This window comes from Cervus canadensis, chromosome 3, assembly GCF_019320065.1.
Source record: "Cervus canadensis isolate Bull #8, Minnesota chromosome 3, ASM1932006v1, whole genome shotgun sequence".
In the NCBI taxonomy this organism is placed as follows: Eukaryota; Metazoa; Chordata; class Mammalia; order Artiodactyla; family Cervidae; genus Cervus; species Cervus canadensis.
In genome coordinates this window covers 27,379,255-27,397,708 of record NC_057388.1, presented here as the reverse complement: position 1 = coordinate 27,397,708, position 18,454 = coordinate 27,379,255, and the positions used below count along the sequence as shown (strand labels likewise).

General features: G+C 36.3%; 1 protein-coding gene across 1 annotated transcript in view; it reads right to left on the bottom strand.

Moving 5' to 3' along the window:
* Positions 1 to 18,454, bottom strand: part of ABCB5 (ATP binding cassette subfamily B member 5) — a 115,178-nt gene that overhangs the window by 53,016 nt on the left and 43,708 nt on the right. Inside the window, exon 14 of the mRNA XM_043462300.1 lies at positions 3,415 to 3,576. Coding sequence (XP_043318235.1) covers positions 3,415 to 3,576 — 162 coding nt within the window. The remainder of the gene's footprint in view (positions 1 to 3,414; positions 3,577 to 18,454) is intronic.

Below are 18,454 nucleotides of genomic sequence, written 5' to 3'. Positions count from 1 at the left end.
TTAATTAAAAACAATTATTCTACTAGCAAGAACAGATCTTAGTAAAATGAGCTTTGTGAGGGCAATGACTCAAATATAGTTTATCTTTCTCTCTCTCTGATTCCTTCTTCCCAGCCTTTTCTGGAGCTTACAGATTTATAACATAAAGTTAGGCACTCAAATGTGAAGCTGGCCCTAGGTATGAGATAGATCTCAGGAGACAATAACACTTTGCAGGCTGGCCACTGCTGCCCATTCCAAAGAAACTAAAAAGCAAATTTGGTGGGGCCAGCTCCAAAAGAATGAGAAATTCCAAAGACATCAAATTAACCTTAAAGAAATTGTTTAAATCAGACTAGGATAAAGTTCTAAACCAGATTCCTTTAAGTCTAGGTTTTGGGTTTTTTTGCTACTCCAGGAAGTAAGGCCAGTTTTAGTGACTTCCTTATGAAGACATGGAAGGAGCGGTGAAGACAGAAATGAAAAGCTTGGTTAGGATGATGAAGGCCCAACCAGGGTGGGGAGTACAGATGGTAAGACTTAGGTAACTTCAGATGCAAAGGAGAGTGTGTACACATAGGGTTTCCTAGGGACACTGTGATTCTTTAACCAGATTAACAACTATTAATCAGTCATTTCAAGGTACATAAACTTTAACCAGCCTTATGCTATCTTAATATCTTGAATCAGACATTCCTTTATGCTATCACTTTCTTTTTTCAATAAATTTCCCTACTAAGAAATAAAATTTTTATTTGGCATTTTTTTTCAGGAGCTATTTACTTTGTGGCAAGCTTAAAATAAAATTTTGACTTCTCATAATAAAATTTTCTAAAGAGGTGCTTACAGAGCAAGAACAATTCTATTTGCTGAGAAGGTTGCTAGACAAAATAACAATGGCAAAGAGTTTGGGTATGTATGTATTCTACCTGTTTTTATTTCATTTTCGTGTGGAAACTCACTAAAGGAAACTCACAGACTCGCTATATATGTAAATAATTATGTGCATTCTAGATAAATACTAACAGCATTAATTGGTACATGGTTACAATAATAACCACGGTTTGAACTTTCCTTAAAAATTTGATTGGATAACAAAGAACAGTAATATAATAAAATTTATTACACCAATAATAGTTCTAAGTACTTTACATGAATGAACTCATTTAATTATTTTCCTCATTTTAGATATTAGAAAACTGAGGAACAGAGAATTTAAACAACTTACTCATTGTCCTAAATCTATTATGTGGCAGAGTAAGGATTTCCACTTGATGTGTCTACAGAGCTCATGACTGTAACCATTTTGCTGTGCTGCTTTAGCAGCATTAACTTTGTAATACTTATGAAAATCATGAATTATCATAAACTGATTGATTTGGACACTACAGGCAATGGTAGCAAATAAATCCATCCAGAGTTTCAGAACTGTGTTACTGTTTATGCAGATATCATGTATGTTATGCTTACTATATACAGTTCCCAGAATATTAGAGTTGTTCATTGAGTATTAATATTTAAAATTATATTATTATAGCAGAATGAACATTATTTTAGATAATCAGAGAGTACTAATCCATTCTGAATAAGGTTTTGAATAAAATTTTTACACAGTTATACCATAAAGACTCCATTTTTGTTTTCCTTACATTGAGGAACTCTTTAACCTCATACCTAAAAATGGAGTTTTAGTTTGGCTATAATGAAAAAAGTGTTGCTTCAAAGAAAGATCTCAGTGTAGTAGTTTTTAAGAATCTTAAAATAGGGTTAGTTTGACTACAATTATTTCCTTTTATTTTTTATAATTATTAGCTTGAAAATATTGAAATTCATAAATTGTTAAATTTACTATGGAATGAAAATCAGGCGAATTCAACTGGCAAATAACACATAAAATTTATCTTTAAAGAGGAGTATGGCCTAACATGAAATAAAATTGAAATAAAGAAATTTTAAAATCAATCAATGTGAGATGACATTTTCACACTTTTTATTTTCTCTCTTTCTTTTTTTAAAACGATCTTTGCTTTATACGTTGTGTTTAAAAATCCTTCATTCTAGCATATGGAGAAAGCTGGGGTTTGAAATTTTAAGTTTTGTGAGATATAGGCTCATAGCTTTCTAAATTTCCTAATTTGTGAAATAATAATGTTGATATAAAAAATATAGTCAGAAAGTTAAACAAGTAAAATAAACCAAAAAAAAGGTTAATATTAGTTGCCTGCAGAAGACCCCTTGGAAAGAGGGCTGCCTTCTTGACCAAGAGAAGAAGGCAGAATGAAGAAGATAGCTAGAGCCTAATCACTACCACTTATGTTAATGTGCCCTAATAAAAAACTGTGAAATTCAGTAGGGTAGATCACATGACATGCAGAAATTTGGATCCCAAATTTGGGATTTGCCAGCATGCCCCAGTATTGTCATGTATCCTCCTGATTACCTAACATGAGCTTTCTGGTGTACCTGTGATAATGTGGTATCTACGCAGTATGGATATGTATTATACATCCTTTCATTTAGCAGATATTTTTTGAGTGCCCATTGTGTGTTAGGCACTGAGTTAGGTGCTTCCTACACAGGAAGTCTTAATCTTTACATGGTCTGATCTTCATTATCCAAATTTTCCATTATTCCCCCAACACTTATTATTACTTAAGGGAGACTGGTCTCCTTTCTGTTGATCTGCAAAACAAGTTCCTTCTTACTTTCATATTACCTAGATTTCTCCTCCTTACCCCCCTGCTTGCCCTCAAGATTTCTTCACGAATACTTTCATGGGATTCATGTCTTCATTAATCTTGCTTCTTATTTCTACAGCTTGTAGCATCTGTATGCATGATTCTGCATTTTACCTCTGTAGCCGAGTTTTAAGCCTTTAAGTAGGAATTGTGCATTATAGTTCTTTGTGTTTTAACAAAAAGATCACAGCATACAGAGTTAGATTTTTCTGGATCTGCCACATACAAACTTTGAAGCCTATTTGTTATCTGCATGGCAAATATTAGGTAAAAATACTGTATGTGTGTGTGTGTGTATATGTGTGTGTGTGTGTGTGTGTGTGTGTGTGTGTGCATGTGTGTATATACATATTGGAGAAGGCAATGGCAACCCACTGCAGTACTCTTGCCTGGAAAATCCCAGGGATGGCGGAGCCTGGTGGGCTGCTGTCTATGGGGTCACACAGAGTCGGACACGACTGAAGTGACTTAGCAGCAGCAGTATATATACAGTAATTAGTTCTTTAACTTTCATCATTATCTATAACAATGCTGAGGATATTAGACACACTGAATTTCTTAACTAGGGAACTATGAATATCCTTGATTGCCTCATGAAACATGAGATAATAATAATTCAGAACTTCTGTTTTCTAGCATGGCATGATCTCTGAAAAGTTAAAATATGCAAACATAACATATGTCATATGAACGTTACCTGTGACATTGCAAGTGAATAATATAGACCCTGTTTTGCCATTAATTCAGCATGTGTCCCTTTTTCCACCACCATCCCATCTTTTATGGTCACAATCATATCTGCACTTCGAATAGTGGAAAGCCGGTGAGCTACTACAATTGTAGTCCGACCTTTGCTTGCCTATAAAGCAATAAGCATAGAAAATGAATGTTAGTAGGAATAATAAACTTGGGATATTCAGGAAAATTTCTTATACTATTATTTAAGCATAAAAGAATCTTACCTTTGGATATAGAAATTTGAAAACTTTAACTGAATTGAAAGGCCAATAGAAATTAAAATTAAAAAGCAGGAAGTTAGATTCCAAATTGTTGAATTTATAAAACCATAGTAGGGCTTCCCTGGTAGCTCAGTGTTAAAGAATCCATCTGCCAATGCAGGAGACGTGGGTTCGATCCCTGGTCTGGGAAGATCCCACAGGCTGCAGAGCGACTGAGCCTGTGCTCCACAACTTTTGAGCCTGTGCTCCACAACTTTTGAGCCTGTGCTCTAGGGTCCGTGAGTCACGCCTACTGAACCCTCGCACCCTAGAGCCCATGGTCAGCAAGAAGAGAGGCCACCACGATGAGAGCCTATGCACTGCGAGACATAGCCCCTACTCACTGCAGCTGCTCCCACAGGAAAGAAAGCCCAGTTCAGCTAAAAATAAATGAAAAAATACTTTAAAAAAACACTGACACAGTATCTTAGAGCTGAAAAGGAAACCAAAGACTAATCTGAGCCACCTAACAACTGCCTGGCTATCAGTAACTAAAAGTAGCTAATTATTTTATTTTTCATCTCTAAAATGAAGGTATAGATTCAAGATAATATATGTTTTTAACTTTTTAACAAGTACTATATACATAAAGAAAAATGTAGCACAGCAAATATAGCTAAAATTTTAGAATAAATTTATATATAGTGTAATCTATAAAAATATTGAATCACTATGTTGTAAAACTGAAACTATATAATATTGTAAGTCAAGTATATGTCAGTAAAGTTTTCTTTAATGGTTAGAATGGTAAATTTAATGTCATGTATATTTTACCAGTGTTTCTTCTTGTCATGACCTCAATAACAATCTAATAATCAGACTGTAATTATTATTCAAAGCATCTAAACTTGTATCACAGTTAATCCACATCTTCTGTCACATAGATTAGATAGAGTAGTTATTACTGCCCTCAGCAGGCCTACCTATGTTTCAGATCTCTTTAAAAAATACTATGAGATAATATGACTGGCATCAAATTGCCCTGGATGTTTTTAGTTTGAAAGCGGATCATCACACTGCATGAATAGTTAAGCAAACAATCAACTAGGAATGGAGCCCACTGTTTCAATTAAAACTCACAATACAGTTACTCTGACATATATATTGATGGACATAATGTTGTTGTTTAGTTGCTAAGTTGTGTCTGACTCTTTTGTGACCCTGGGGACTGTAGCCTGCCAGGCTCCTCTGTCCATGGGATATTCCAGGTAAGAATACCGGAGTGGGTTGCCAGTTCCTTCTCTAGGAGATTTTGCTGACCCAGGGATCAAACCCGTGTCTCCTGCATTGGCAGGCAGATTCTTTACCACTGAGCCACCTGGGAAGTCCAACTTACTGTATCACATGCTAATTAAGTACAAATGGTAAACAATCTCATATATAGACTATAAAGTATACCATGCTTATAAAGGAAAGTTTAATTTTCAATATTTTCTTCATCATTTGTGTTCTCTGGAGTCACAGTTCCTAGGTTTCAGTCTTTTTTCTGTCACTTTTTGGGTCTGCGATCTTAGACAAGTTTCCTCATTTATTAAATGGGGGAAATTATGCTACCTATATTTTAGGGTTATTGTGCAGATTAATATTCTTGGTGAAGTGAAGTGAAAGTGAAAGTTGCTCAGTTGTGGAAGTATACTAATGCAAGTTTTTTACTATATGAGAGGTACCAGTATTCTTGGTACCATGCCTCAAAGATGGAAAGTTTGCAGTAAATAATAGCTTTTATACTATTAACTGTTTCCAGGCTGCAGACCCTTGACTATTTACTGAGGGCAAGCCCAGTGTATTAACAGCATGGGGTTTATAACACATGCATAGGTGTATAACATATGTGTATTATTATTGTGCATGCTCAGTTGCCCCAGTCATGTCTGACTCTTTGTGACCCCATGGACTGCAGCCCGCCAGGCTCCTGTGTCCTTGGGATTTTCCTGGCAACAATACTGGATAGGATTGCTATTTCCTACACCAGGGGATCTTCCCAACCCACGTCTCTTGCATCTTTTGCTAGAAAATAATAATAAAAACAACTTGCAGGCCAGCAAGGGAGGAATGGAAGTAAGTTTTTTACTATACGTGAGGTGATGCAATGTCATTTGAGGGTAGATAGTGATCAGTTAAAGGTATACACTCTAAACCCTAAACCTATCACTGAAATAAAAAAGAGAGCTAATATACTTACAAAAGAGATAAAATGGAATCATAAATAGTATTCAGTTAATCCATGTAAAGGGAGAACATGAGGAAAATATAAACAAGAGTAGAAAAAACAGCAAAGATTATCTATTTAAATTGGGTGGTTTAGTCTTTAAGTCATTTCCAACTCTTGTGACCCCATGGACTGTATCCTGCCAGGCTCCTCTGTTCACGGTGTTTTCCAGGCAAGAATCCTGGAGTGGTTTGCCATTTCCTTCTCCAGGGGATCTAATAATCACAGTAAATGTAAATAGTCTAAATGCCCCAATTAGAAGTCAAAGATTGTCAGACTAAGCACAACACTAAGACCCAACTGTATGCCAACCACAAGGAACACATTTCTAAAATCAAGACAAAAATAAGCCTACAGTAAAGGGTGGAAAAAGACATACCTGCTAACGCTGAGTCAAAGAAAGCTGGAGCGGACTGTGTTATCAGTGTCAGACAAAGAAAACTAAGGAGCAAAGCATATAGCCAGAGTAAAGGAGTATACTCCATAATGATAGAGGGATCAATTAATCAAGAAGACCGAGCAATCCTGAATGTTTATGTACATCACAACAGAGTTCCAAAATGTGTGACACCAAAATGGAAGCAACTGCAAGGACAAGTTCAATTCACAATGAAAGATGGATAATTCAGTAACTCTTCCTCAATAATTTATAAAGCGAGTACACAGACTTTCTGTAAGGATAAAGAAGACTTGAATAACACTATCAACCACTTTCCTATAATCAGTATTCATAGAACATTTGATCAACAACAGCAAATGCACATTATTTCCAAGTTTACACAGAATATTTACCAAGATAGACCATATTCTGTGTCATAAAACATCTTAATAAATTGAAAATATTCATCATACAAGGTATGTTCTCTGACCACAATAGTATTAAATTAAAATTTAATACAGAAAGATCTTCGGAAACTCCCTGAATACTTGGAAACAAAATTATTTCTCAAGTAAATGACCTCAGAGTCAACCTAAGAAAACAAAAAGGGAAGAGAAAGTTAAACACAAAGTAAGCAGAAGAAAGGAAATAATAAAGATCCAAGCAGAAACAATTAAATATAAAAGGAGGAAAATAAGCCAAAAAGAGAGACATCAGTATAAGAGAGACCAAAGATACACCCATACATATATGGAAAAACTGATTTTCTACAAAGATGTAAAGGTAATTCAGTGCAGAAATAAACAGTCTTTTCAACAAATATTGCTGGAACAGTTGAAAGTTCATGTGCAAAGAAAATAAAACAAACAAAAATAAAACAAACTTAAAACCATACATGGCACTGTGTACAGAAATTAACTCAAAATTGATCATAAACCTAAATATAAAAACTAAAGCTATAATATTTCTTGAAGAAAAAGTATGGAAATAATGTTTTCGATCTTGAATTTGGCTAAAAATTTCTTAAGTAGAACACTAAAAGCTTGATTTATAAAGGGAAAAATGATAAACTAAACTTCTTCAAAATCAAAGGCTTCTGTTCTTTGGAAGATACTAAGAGGATGAAAAGACAAGTCTCAGACTAAAGAAATATTTTCCAGTTATCTGATAAAGTCCTTATATTCCGAATGTAAAGAATATATAAAGAACTCTCAAAACAATGACAAGAAATCAAATGACCAATCAAGAAATGGTATAAGCATAACATGTGAATGGAAACTTTAACAAGGAAGAGATATGATTCATGTTGATGTATTGCAGAAGCTATCACAATATTGCAATTATCTTCCAGTTAAGAATAAAATACAATAAAAAAAAAGAAGAGATATTGATGTTCAAAAAGCACGTAAAAATGCCCAACATCATTCAATTCAGTTCAGTTCAGTTCAGTCGCTCAGTCGTGTCCAACTCTTTACGACCCCATGAATTGCAGCACACCAGGCCTCCCTGTCCACCACCAACTCCCGGAGTTTACTCAAACTCATGTCCATCGAGGCGGTGATGCCATCCAGCCATCTCATCCTCTGTCCTCCCCTTCTCCTCCTGCCCCCAATCCCTCCCAGCATCAGGGACTTTTCCAATGAGTCAACTCTTTGCATGAGGTGGCCAAAGTATTAGAGTTTCAGCTTCAGCATCAGTCCTTCCAATGAACACCCAGGACTCATAGTCATCAGTAAAATTCAGATTAAAATAAAAATAAAGCACGACTAAACAGTTCTAAAATTAACATGCCTGGATGTTAAAGTGTTGGCAAATATGTGGAGTAGCAGGAATTCTCATATAGCTGATAAATATCTTTTACTATTGTGATTATGTAAATATTATTTGTTTTAATTCCATTGTATCATGATTGTTCAACAGAAAATAACAGAATTCTATACCACTAAAACTAACATTTAATAGAAAAACTTGTAACAATTTTTAAAAATCCAGATGCACATTATAATTATCTTGGAATTTTTTGAAAAATGCAAATGCCTGGGTATTATTTCTTTTTTCCAAAGCTCCAGGTATGATTTTAATGAGCTGCCATGTTTGAAAATTGGATTATATGAAAATCTTTTATTTTTATCTAGTTTGTTTCACTTTTACTATTTCATATTCAGTGCTCATATTGCATTTAGTTTATGTTTTCCAATTTCTCCATCTTTTCTTTGTTGTTCTTTCTGAAGTCTTTATCAAGTGTAGTAGAAAAGCTTTCATATCCCCACACATGTATATAAATACTATGTATAACATATATTTTAGAAAACATGAATTTTTGCTTATCTAAAGAATTTGACATTTTACACTTGTTATACTAAGTATAAACAGAATGTTAGATTTCTAATTTATATTCACTCAAAACTTTGATATAGTTCCATTTATTCTGGCATCTAGTATACTGCTAAAAGTCTAGAAAGTTTATTATTTTAGTGTTTAAAAAAATCTGAATGAGGCTAGAAACTTCTAATCTGATTCCGAGAATATAAAGAAATATCATGTTGTAAAAAAAAAAAAAAACCCAGAAATTAACATGTGATACAGTAATACTAACTAAAGTACAGATTTTGTTCAAATTTCACAAAATTTTATGCTGGTGTCCATTAATTGTTTTCATACCTTATTCAAGATTCTACATTGTATTTAGTTGCACTGAGAAACTTCACCTGCATGCGACTAATTCTAAGTTCTCTCTTCATTTTTATTGTTACAAATATTTTCTAATTTTCCTTGTTATGGCTCCTTAGATATTTAATTTGAAAGTGGAAATTTAATTTCCAAATACACGGGTTTTTTTTTGTTTGTTTGTTTTTTCCTTAAAGAAAGCACTTTATTTTCCCTTTAAACAACTTGGTCACAGTACATTATTTTACATGAATGGCAGTCATTTTTTAAAGCTCCACTTAACAGGCCTTGTGTCTGAGTCTGAGGTGGTAAGAGGATATGAATACAAGTATAAAAACAGTGCAAAATGTTTAGCCCACAGCCTCCAGAGTTGGCTTCAGAAATCCCCTCTAACGTTAGTTACATCGAGTCGGTGTACAGTTAGTTGAGTTAGTTAGTTACATTAAATATGAAATTTAATATTAAATAAATTTTCCTGGGCTTCCTCTAGTCTAACATCAGACCCAGAAATGTAATCATATGAAAAGTCTCAGAAGCCCTAACAACTCAAACCGTCAAAATCATGCAGACCATAGGATCACAACAGGATGAGTTTGTGAGTTCTGTAACACAGCATCTTATTAGTGGCACCATCTGAAGAAACAGCGGATTTTAGTTGCATCCATAACTAGAATAGACTAGCTGTGGCTTTAAAGCTTTGCTCTTAAAAGTATGATTTTTCTATAAGTAAAAGATGCCATCAGGAAGGTTAGAGTAGTGGCAAGTCACAGGCCCGACAGGAATAGTCACAACCCCTAAAGGTCTCTGTTCAACCAGTTTTTGACCTGCTGCTGATACTACAGTGAAAAGCTTTGTGCCAACTGAAATGGGAATAACTATCCATTAGAAACAGGATTAAATGTAGCTGATTTTGGGGGTTTTAAAGTATACTTGATATTAATTTCTCATTTAAATGCTTTCTTCTCTGCAATTGCCCTCTTTGTTTTTTCAGTCTTTTAACTTTATTGAACTAAAGAGCCTCTTGATCAAAGTGAAAGAGGAGAGTAAAAAAGTTGGCTTAAAACTCAACATTCAGAAACTAAGATCATGGCATCTGGTCCCATCACTTCATGGGAAATAGATGGGGAAACAGTGGAAACAGTGGTTGACTTTATTTTTCTGGGCTCCCAAATCACTGCAGATGGTGATTGCAGCCATGAAATTAAAAGATGCTTACTCCTTGGAAGGAAAGTTATGACCAACCTAGACAGCATATTAAAAAGAAGAGACTTACTTTGCCAACAAAGGTCTGTCTAGTCAAGGCTATGGTTTTTCCAGTGGTCATGCATGGATGTGAGAGTTGGACTATAAAGAAAGCTGAATGCCGAAGAATTGATGCTTTTGAACTGTGGTGTTGGAGAAGACTTTTGAGAGTCCCTTGGACTGCAACGAGATCCAACCAGTCCATCCTAAAGGAGATCAGTCCTGAAGGTTCACTGGAAGGACTGATGTTGAAACTGAAACGCCAATACTTTGACCACCTGATGCAAAGAACTGACTCTTTGGAAAAGACCCTGATGCTCGGAAAGACTGAAGGTGGAAGGAGAAGGGGATGACAGAGGATGAGATGGTTGGATGGCATCACCGACTCAACGGACATGAGTTTGGGTAAACTCCGGGAGTTGGTGATGGACAGGGAGGCCTGGCATGCTGCAGTCCATTGGGTAGCAAACAGTCAGACATGACTGAGCGACTGAACTGAACTGAATTTTATTGACTCTTTCAATGGCTAAGTCAAGGATCTGTCTTGGTAAATGTCATATTGCAGTTGAAAATATGCAGGTTATTTTTGAATATTTTTTGATATTGCTTTCTAACATAATTCCACAGTGATAAGAGAACAGACTATCATTTCAATATCTTTTAGGCCATACATTTTTTGCATCTTGTTTATATTCCTGGATATGTTCCAGGGTCTCCTGGTTTATAGTCTATGGGAAGTTGAATAGAATTTGTATCCTGCTGTTGTGTGAAAATTGTATAAATCTTAATTATGTTGAGTTGGTTCATAGTGCTTTTCAGGTCTACTATATCCTTCTACTTTTCTGTCTATTGATTCTATTAATTTTTGGGAGTTTGATATTGAAACACCAATAAAAATCTTAATTTATCTACTTAAAAATAATTGTAATATATAGTGGAACTATATGTAACTTTGTTCTGCTGCTTCCAAGTCTCCTGTAAATGCGTTATCGTATTTTCCTAACAAAAGAAAAACAAAAAAGAAAGAAGAAAAAAGGTATCTATGAAAAGAAAAGAACATAAAAGGAAAATAGTTTGGCACTTAATGAAAAACTTAAACATACTCCTACTATAAGATTCACCCATTCAAATTTTAGGTATTTACCTAAGAGAAACAAAAGTGTATGCCCACAGAAAAAAATGACATATGGATGTTCAGAGCTGCCTTATCTGTTAATATTCAAAACCTGCAAACAAACCAAATAACTCAAATGGGCATCAATACCAATAACTCAACTGTGTTATATCTATATAATGGAACACCATCCACCAATGAAAAGGAACTAATATATCCCACCACATGGATGAGTCTCAAAACAATCACACTGAGTGAAAGAAGCCAGAAAAGAACACACACTATAGAGCTCTAGAAAGTGCAAACCACTCTACAGTTCAGTTCAGTTGCTCAGTCGTGTCTGACTCTTTGCGACCCCATGAACTGCTGCACACCAAGCCTCCCTGTCCATCACCAACTTCCGGCGTCCACCCAAACCCATGTCCATCGAGTCAGTGATGCCATCCAACCATCTCGTCCTCTGTCGTCCCCTTCTCCTCCTGCCCTCAATCTTTCCCAGCATCAGGGTCTTTTCAAATGAGTCAGCTCTTCCCATGAGGTGGCCAAAGTATTGGAGTTTCAGCTTCAGCATCAGTCCTACCAATGAACACCCAGGACCTTTAGGATTGACTGGTTGGATCTCCTTGCAGTCCAAGGGACTCTCAAGAGTCTTCTCCAACACCACAGTTCAAAAGCATCAATTCTTTGGTGCTCAGCTTTTTTTATAGTCCAAGTCTCACATCCATACACCACCACTGGAAAAAACATAGCCTTGATTAGATGGATCTTTGTTGGCAAGGTAATGTCTCTGCTTTTTAATATGCTGTCTAAATTGGTCATAACTTTTCTTCCAAGGAGTAAGCATCTTTTAATTTCATGGCTGCAATCACTATCTGCAGTGATTTTGGAGACCCCAAAAATAAAGTCAGCCACTGTTGCCACTGTTTCCCCATTTATTTGCCATGAAGTGATGGGACCAGATGCCATGATCTTAGTTTTCTGAATGTTGAGCTTTAAGCCAACATTTTCACTCTCCGCTTTCACTTTCATCAAGAGGCTCTTTAGCTCCTCTTCACTTTCTGCCATAAGGGTGGTGTCATCTGCATATCTGAGGTTATTGATATTTCTCCCAGCAATCTTGATTCCAGCTTGTGCTTCCTCCAGCCCAGCGTTTCTTATGATGTACTCTGCATATAAGTTAAATAGGCAGGGTGACAATATACAGCCTTGACATACTCTTTTCCTATTTGGAACCAGTCTGTTGTTCCCTGTCCAGTTCTAACTGTTGCTTCCTGACCTGCATACAGACTTCTCAAGAGGCAGGTCAGGTGGTCTGGTATTCCCATCTCTTTCAGAATTTTCCACAGTTTATTGTGATCCACACAGTCAAAGGCTTTGGCATAGTCAATAAAGCAGAAATAGATGTTTTTTTGGAACTCTCTTGCTTTTTCAATGATCCAACGGATGTTGGCAATTTGATCTCTGGTTCCTCTGCCTTTTCTAAAACCAGCTTGAATATCTGGAAGTTCACGGTTCACATATTGCTGAAGCCTGACTTGGAGAATTTTAAGATTTACTTTACTAGTGTGTGAGATGAGTGCAATTGTGCAGTAGTTTAAGCATTCTTTGGCATTGCCTTTCTTTGGGATTGGAATGAAAACTGACCTTTTCCAGTCCTGTGGCCACTGCTGAGTTTTCCAAACTTGCTGGCATATTGAGTGCAGCACTTTCACAGCATCATCTTTCAGGATTTGAAATAGCTCAACTAGAATTCCATCACCTCCACTAGCTTTGTTCATAGTGATGCTTCCTAAGGCCCACTTGACTTCACATTCCAGGATGTCCGGCTCTAGGTGAGTGATCACACCATTGTGATCATCTGGGTTGTGAAGATCTTTTTTGTACAGTTCTTCTGTGTATTCTTGCCACCTTTTCTTAATATCTTCTGCTTCTGTTACGTCCATACCATTTCTGTCCTTGATTGTGCCCATCTTTGCATGAAATGTTCCTTTGGTATCTCTAATTTTCTTTTTTTTTTTTTGGTATCTCTAATTTTCTTGAAGAGATTTCTAGTCTTTCCCATTCTATTGTTTTCCTCTATTTCTTTGCATTGATCGCTGAGGAAGGCTTTCTTTTCTCTCCTTGCTATTCTTTGGAACTCTGCATTCAAATGGGAATATCTTTCTTTTTCTCCTTTGCTTTTTGCTTCTCTTCTTTTCACAGCTATTTGTAAGGCCTCCTCAGACAGCCATTTTTCTTTTTTGCATTGCTTTTTCTTGGGGATGGTCTTGATTCCTGTCTCCTGTACAATGTCACGAACCTCTGTCCATAGTTCATCAGGCACTCTGTCTATCAAATCTAGTCCCTTAAATCTATTTCTCACTTCCACTGTATAATCATAAGGGATTTGATTTAGGTCATACCTGAATGGTCTAGTGGTTTTCCCTACTTTCTTCAATTTAAGTCTGAATTTGACAATAAGGAGTTCATGATCTGAGCCACAGTCAGCTCCCGGTCTTGTTTTTCTCTATAGTTTTTGCTGTATAGTGGCAGCAAACAAATCAGTGGCTGCCAAGCATCAAAGAAGGTTAGAGGGGTTGGGATGGAGGGATTACAAAAAGCATGTGAAAATATTTGGGAGTGACTGATTGACAAGTTTGATTGTGGTGATGGTTTCACAGGTGTACATATATGCCCAAACTTTTCCAATTGTATACTTTAGTATGTGCAGTTATTGTAAGTCAAAAACTGTTAATAAAGAAAGTTGCATGATATTATGCCAATAAAATGAAAAAGTGAACTGAGTAGCGACTGCATCGTAGGTAGGAAGCTTTCTTTTTCTTAACTTCAGCAAAGTCTGATAATGGACACTGTGAGTTTCTATGGATGATATTTATGTAACATACTCTGTAGTAGGAGAGAGGTCTAAGTACTACAGTGCCTAATGCTTCCTCCATTTTTCATATTGCCAAATACACAGACTTTTTATTCAACTATTGAGTGGATAATATTTAGGCAATGAATTTTTATTGTTTGCTTTGTTTTCCTCAGCTTCTTATTTACTTTTATGTGGTAATTCTAAACCTTCCTTATATGGAAGCATCCTTATGAATGGTATAAAAGATTAGTAAAAAATGTAATGAGACTTTTTTAGCTTCTTTAAAAACTTTTAATTTTAGAATAGTTTTAGACTTACAGAAAATTTGCAAAGGTATTACAGTATCCACGTATCTGCACATAGGATACTCCAGTATCATCATCTGATAATTCTATAGTGCATGTGTCACAACTAATAAACTTATATAAACTACATTATTTTTAACTAGACTCCAAATTTTATTCAGATTTCCTTAATTTTTACTTATTATCCTTTTTTTCTGTTCCAGGATATCACATTGCATTTAATCATCAGGACTCCTTAAGATCCTCTTGACGGTGACAACTTTTCAGATTGTTCTTATTTTTGATGAACTTGACAGTTTTGAGGACTATCTAGGAATATCTATCACATACTTGGTAGAAGGGCCCTCAGTTTGGGTATGTCTGATGTGTCTAGTTTTTAGGGGCAAGGTATTCAGCTTATACTGATCCCACTTCTCTCATTCAAACTTGGAGACCCTAGGAATTAACAACAGTGTCTTAAAAGAGAATGTTAATAATGTTGTTAAGTGGATATGATTTAGAACTATCACCACAAAGGTGAAAACACCCAGACACCCAGGTTTCTGGTCTATATTGCTCCCATTTATTCAATTACTTTTCCATGAGGTTATAAATGTTATTTCCTAAAAGCAACAGAGCTCAAACCTTATTGATAAAGCTATGTTATCAATTAGTTCAATGATTTTCACAGTGCTATTAAATATTTCTTAAACAAATTAATGTGTATGAAATTTAATTAAAAATATGAAAGGGCACATATAACACCTCATGTTCAAAGGAGAATGTGGGGAGAGAGAATGTTGTAAAATCAAAGTTTGGAGATTGCCGCTAGAAGAGGTCTGAGAATGGTGTGCAGCCTCTTGAGACAGAGTCAGAATCACAAGGTTTCCTTATGTAGCTTTGTCTAGTCCTTCTCTTCTTCAAAGAGGGACTCACATTTTTACACACATATATTCTCGTATTTCTTCATGTATTAGGCATTACACATGGTATGGGTGTACTTATTCTGAGAAAGTTCATACTGTTGTCTGACACCTGAAAACTGACACTAAGAGCTAACCATTTCTACACTGATGTTCCCCCAACAGGAATGGCCTGAGCTTACACATGTGTATCATCTTTACTCTGTCAGAATCCTGATGTAAACTACAAACATTTGATTAATGTATATATTATGTTGGGGCTTGCCAGGTGACATAGTGGTAAAGAATGTGCTTGCCAATGCAGGAGACTTGAGTTCCATCCCTGGAACGGGAAGATTCCCTGGAGGAGGAAACGGCAACCTGCTCTAGTACTCTTGCCTGGGAAATCTCACGAACAGGGGACCCTGGCAGGCTACAGTTCATGGGGTTGCAGAGTCAGACACAACTGAGCCCAAGTACATATATTATGTTACAATTAATTTATGATATCATGAATCAGAATCTGAGTATTTCAAACAAATTACAGAAATACATAATACTTTAAAAGGGAAAAACTGCTCCAAAGGCCTATAAAATGGAGCCTGCAAGCATCATGGTATGCACTTAAGGTACCATAAAGTACACTGTGTGTGTATGTGCAGGTGCTCAGTGGTATCTGACTGTTTGTGACCCCACTGACTGCAGCCTGCAGGCTCCTCTGTCCAAGGGATTTTCCAGGCAAGAATACTGGAGTAGGATGCCATTTCCTACTCTAGAGGATCTTCCTGACCCAGGGATCAAACCTGAGTCTGTTGAGTCTTCTGTATTGGCAGGCAATTCTTTACCACTGTGCCACCTGGGAAGCCCATAAAGCACAATTTCACTACGAGAATACAATTTCACTATATCATAAGTGCGACCTAAAACTCACACATGAACCATAGGGAACAAAAAAAATTTTTGGCACTAATCATTTCAGACTTAGAGAAGAGATTTTGGAAGCCAAGGCCTCTTAGAAAACTGACTGAAGAAGTTTGAGCTGATGTTTTGTCTTTTAGCAATAATTACTGTATAGATGGGCCTTCCCTTGTGGCTCAGCTGGTAAAGAATCTGCCTGCAATGTGGGAGACCTGTGTTTGATCCCTGGACTGGGAAGACCCCCTAGAGAAGGGAAAGGCTACCCACTCCAGTATTCTGGCCTGGAGAATTCCATGAACTTGTATAGTCCATGGGGTCTCAAAGAGTCGGACACAACAAAGCGACTTTCACTTCACTGTAAAGATAAGGAAGGTAGTGCAATTCATTCCACACTTTTTTCAGATGCTTAGGTGTAGTTGATTTTCAATATGTCATTGTTGCTATTATTCCTTCTAGAAAGTAATGAATTTCCTAGCATTTCCTCTGTTCCTTCACAGTATGTACAAAGCAGAAAGACAAACCATTAGGTATTTGACCAAAGAAAGGTCAACAGAAAGATTTCTACTTGACACTTTGCTGGCATTTTCAGATTACTTCACAATTTCATGCACAACCATAAATCATTAGGTAATTAGCTTGGATTTTGAAAGACAGTGTGCTTTAAAACATCTCTCCCAGAATTGCTAGGGTAGAGATAAGGGCCTGAGGAAGTCAGCTAGCTTCTCACCATTGGCAGCCATAGGCCTTGAACAAGAGTGAGTAGCAGGAAAAGAAGGGAGAACAATAAAAAGCTGTGAGCATTTGAGAGGGCCTGCATTTGACTGCTGGGTCAATTAACAGGGGTAATAGACTCTCTGGAGAAGCCTGTAAACACAGAGTTCTAGTGTCTAACAGTAAGCGTGGTGTAAGAAACCTACAGAACCACAAGTTCTCACTGACTGCCTCCTAGAAGATTGCCTCAGGTGGACTTGGGGCCCACTGATGACAGGTGCTCCATGACCCAGGCCTGTGGTCTTCAGACTCTTTTTCTTTAAGATGAAAAATACTTTCATCAAATGAAAGCACACATAGAAACTTTATATGTTTAAATAAACAATACAGATTAATGAGTAACTCCTCCGTATGAACTGTTGACCATAGCTCTACCCACTCATAGTATCCCACCTCCCCACCTTCTTCCACACCTCAAGAGGTTTCTGGAAAACTCTAGTACTTCAAAAACAAAGTCTGACAAACCTCTCACTACTCTTTTGCAAATTTCCATCTTTTTTAGCTACCAAATTTTAACTCATCTGCTATAAGAAGTTCTATATATGGGCTTCCCTCATAGCTCATAGTGAGTAAAAGAGGTAAAGAATTTGCCTGCAATGCGGGAGACCTGGGTTCGATCCCTTCGTTGGGAAGATCCCCTGGAGGAGGAAATGGCAACTCACTCCAGTATTCTTGCCCAGAGAATCCCATGGACAGAGGAGCCTGGCAGGCTACAGTCCATGGGGTCACAAGAGTCACACACAACTTAGTGACTATATGTATGCATATATGTATTGTAGTTATACGGGAAACACAGGATTTTGGAAGTCTTAACTACCTCATTATGATGTTGAGAGCCCATTGGCTTGGTGTTCTGGGTCAATATCAGTTCCACAGCTAAATAATAAGAATTTACTGTCCCATCTCATCACCTGTCCAAGAATGCTTTCTCTTTTGTAAAATGTGGTGATGAAAAGAAAAATATTAAGCACTTAGAAGCTATATATAATAAGGGACTCACCTCCTTCCCAATCTCTTTCTTTCAACTTGCATGTGAATATGTATGCATGCTTAGGTTAAGACCCTTTAGAAAGTAAAACACATTCAAAATCTAAATTCTGCTGAGTTGAAGCCATATGGACTACCTAGTTAGTAACTTGGAATAGGACTCTATAGTACAAAATTTTCTTTTTATATCCTAGAATCTCTTCATTATGACTTCTAAATAACTTAACAACTTGGCAATTGAAGATAATAAAATTATTTATAATCATTTAATACTTTTTTCCTTCTTTTAACTTTATTTTCTTTTTTTCTTTTTATTTCTTTTAACTTTATTAACAAGCTAACATTTGTGGATAAACTTACAACAAAAAGTAAATGAAAAAGTAAACAGTGAATAAGAAGAGAAAATGTT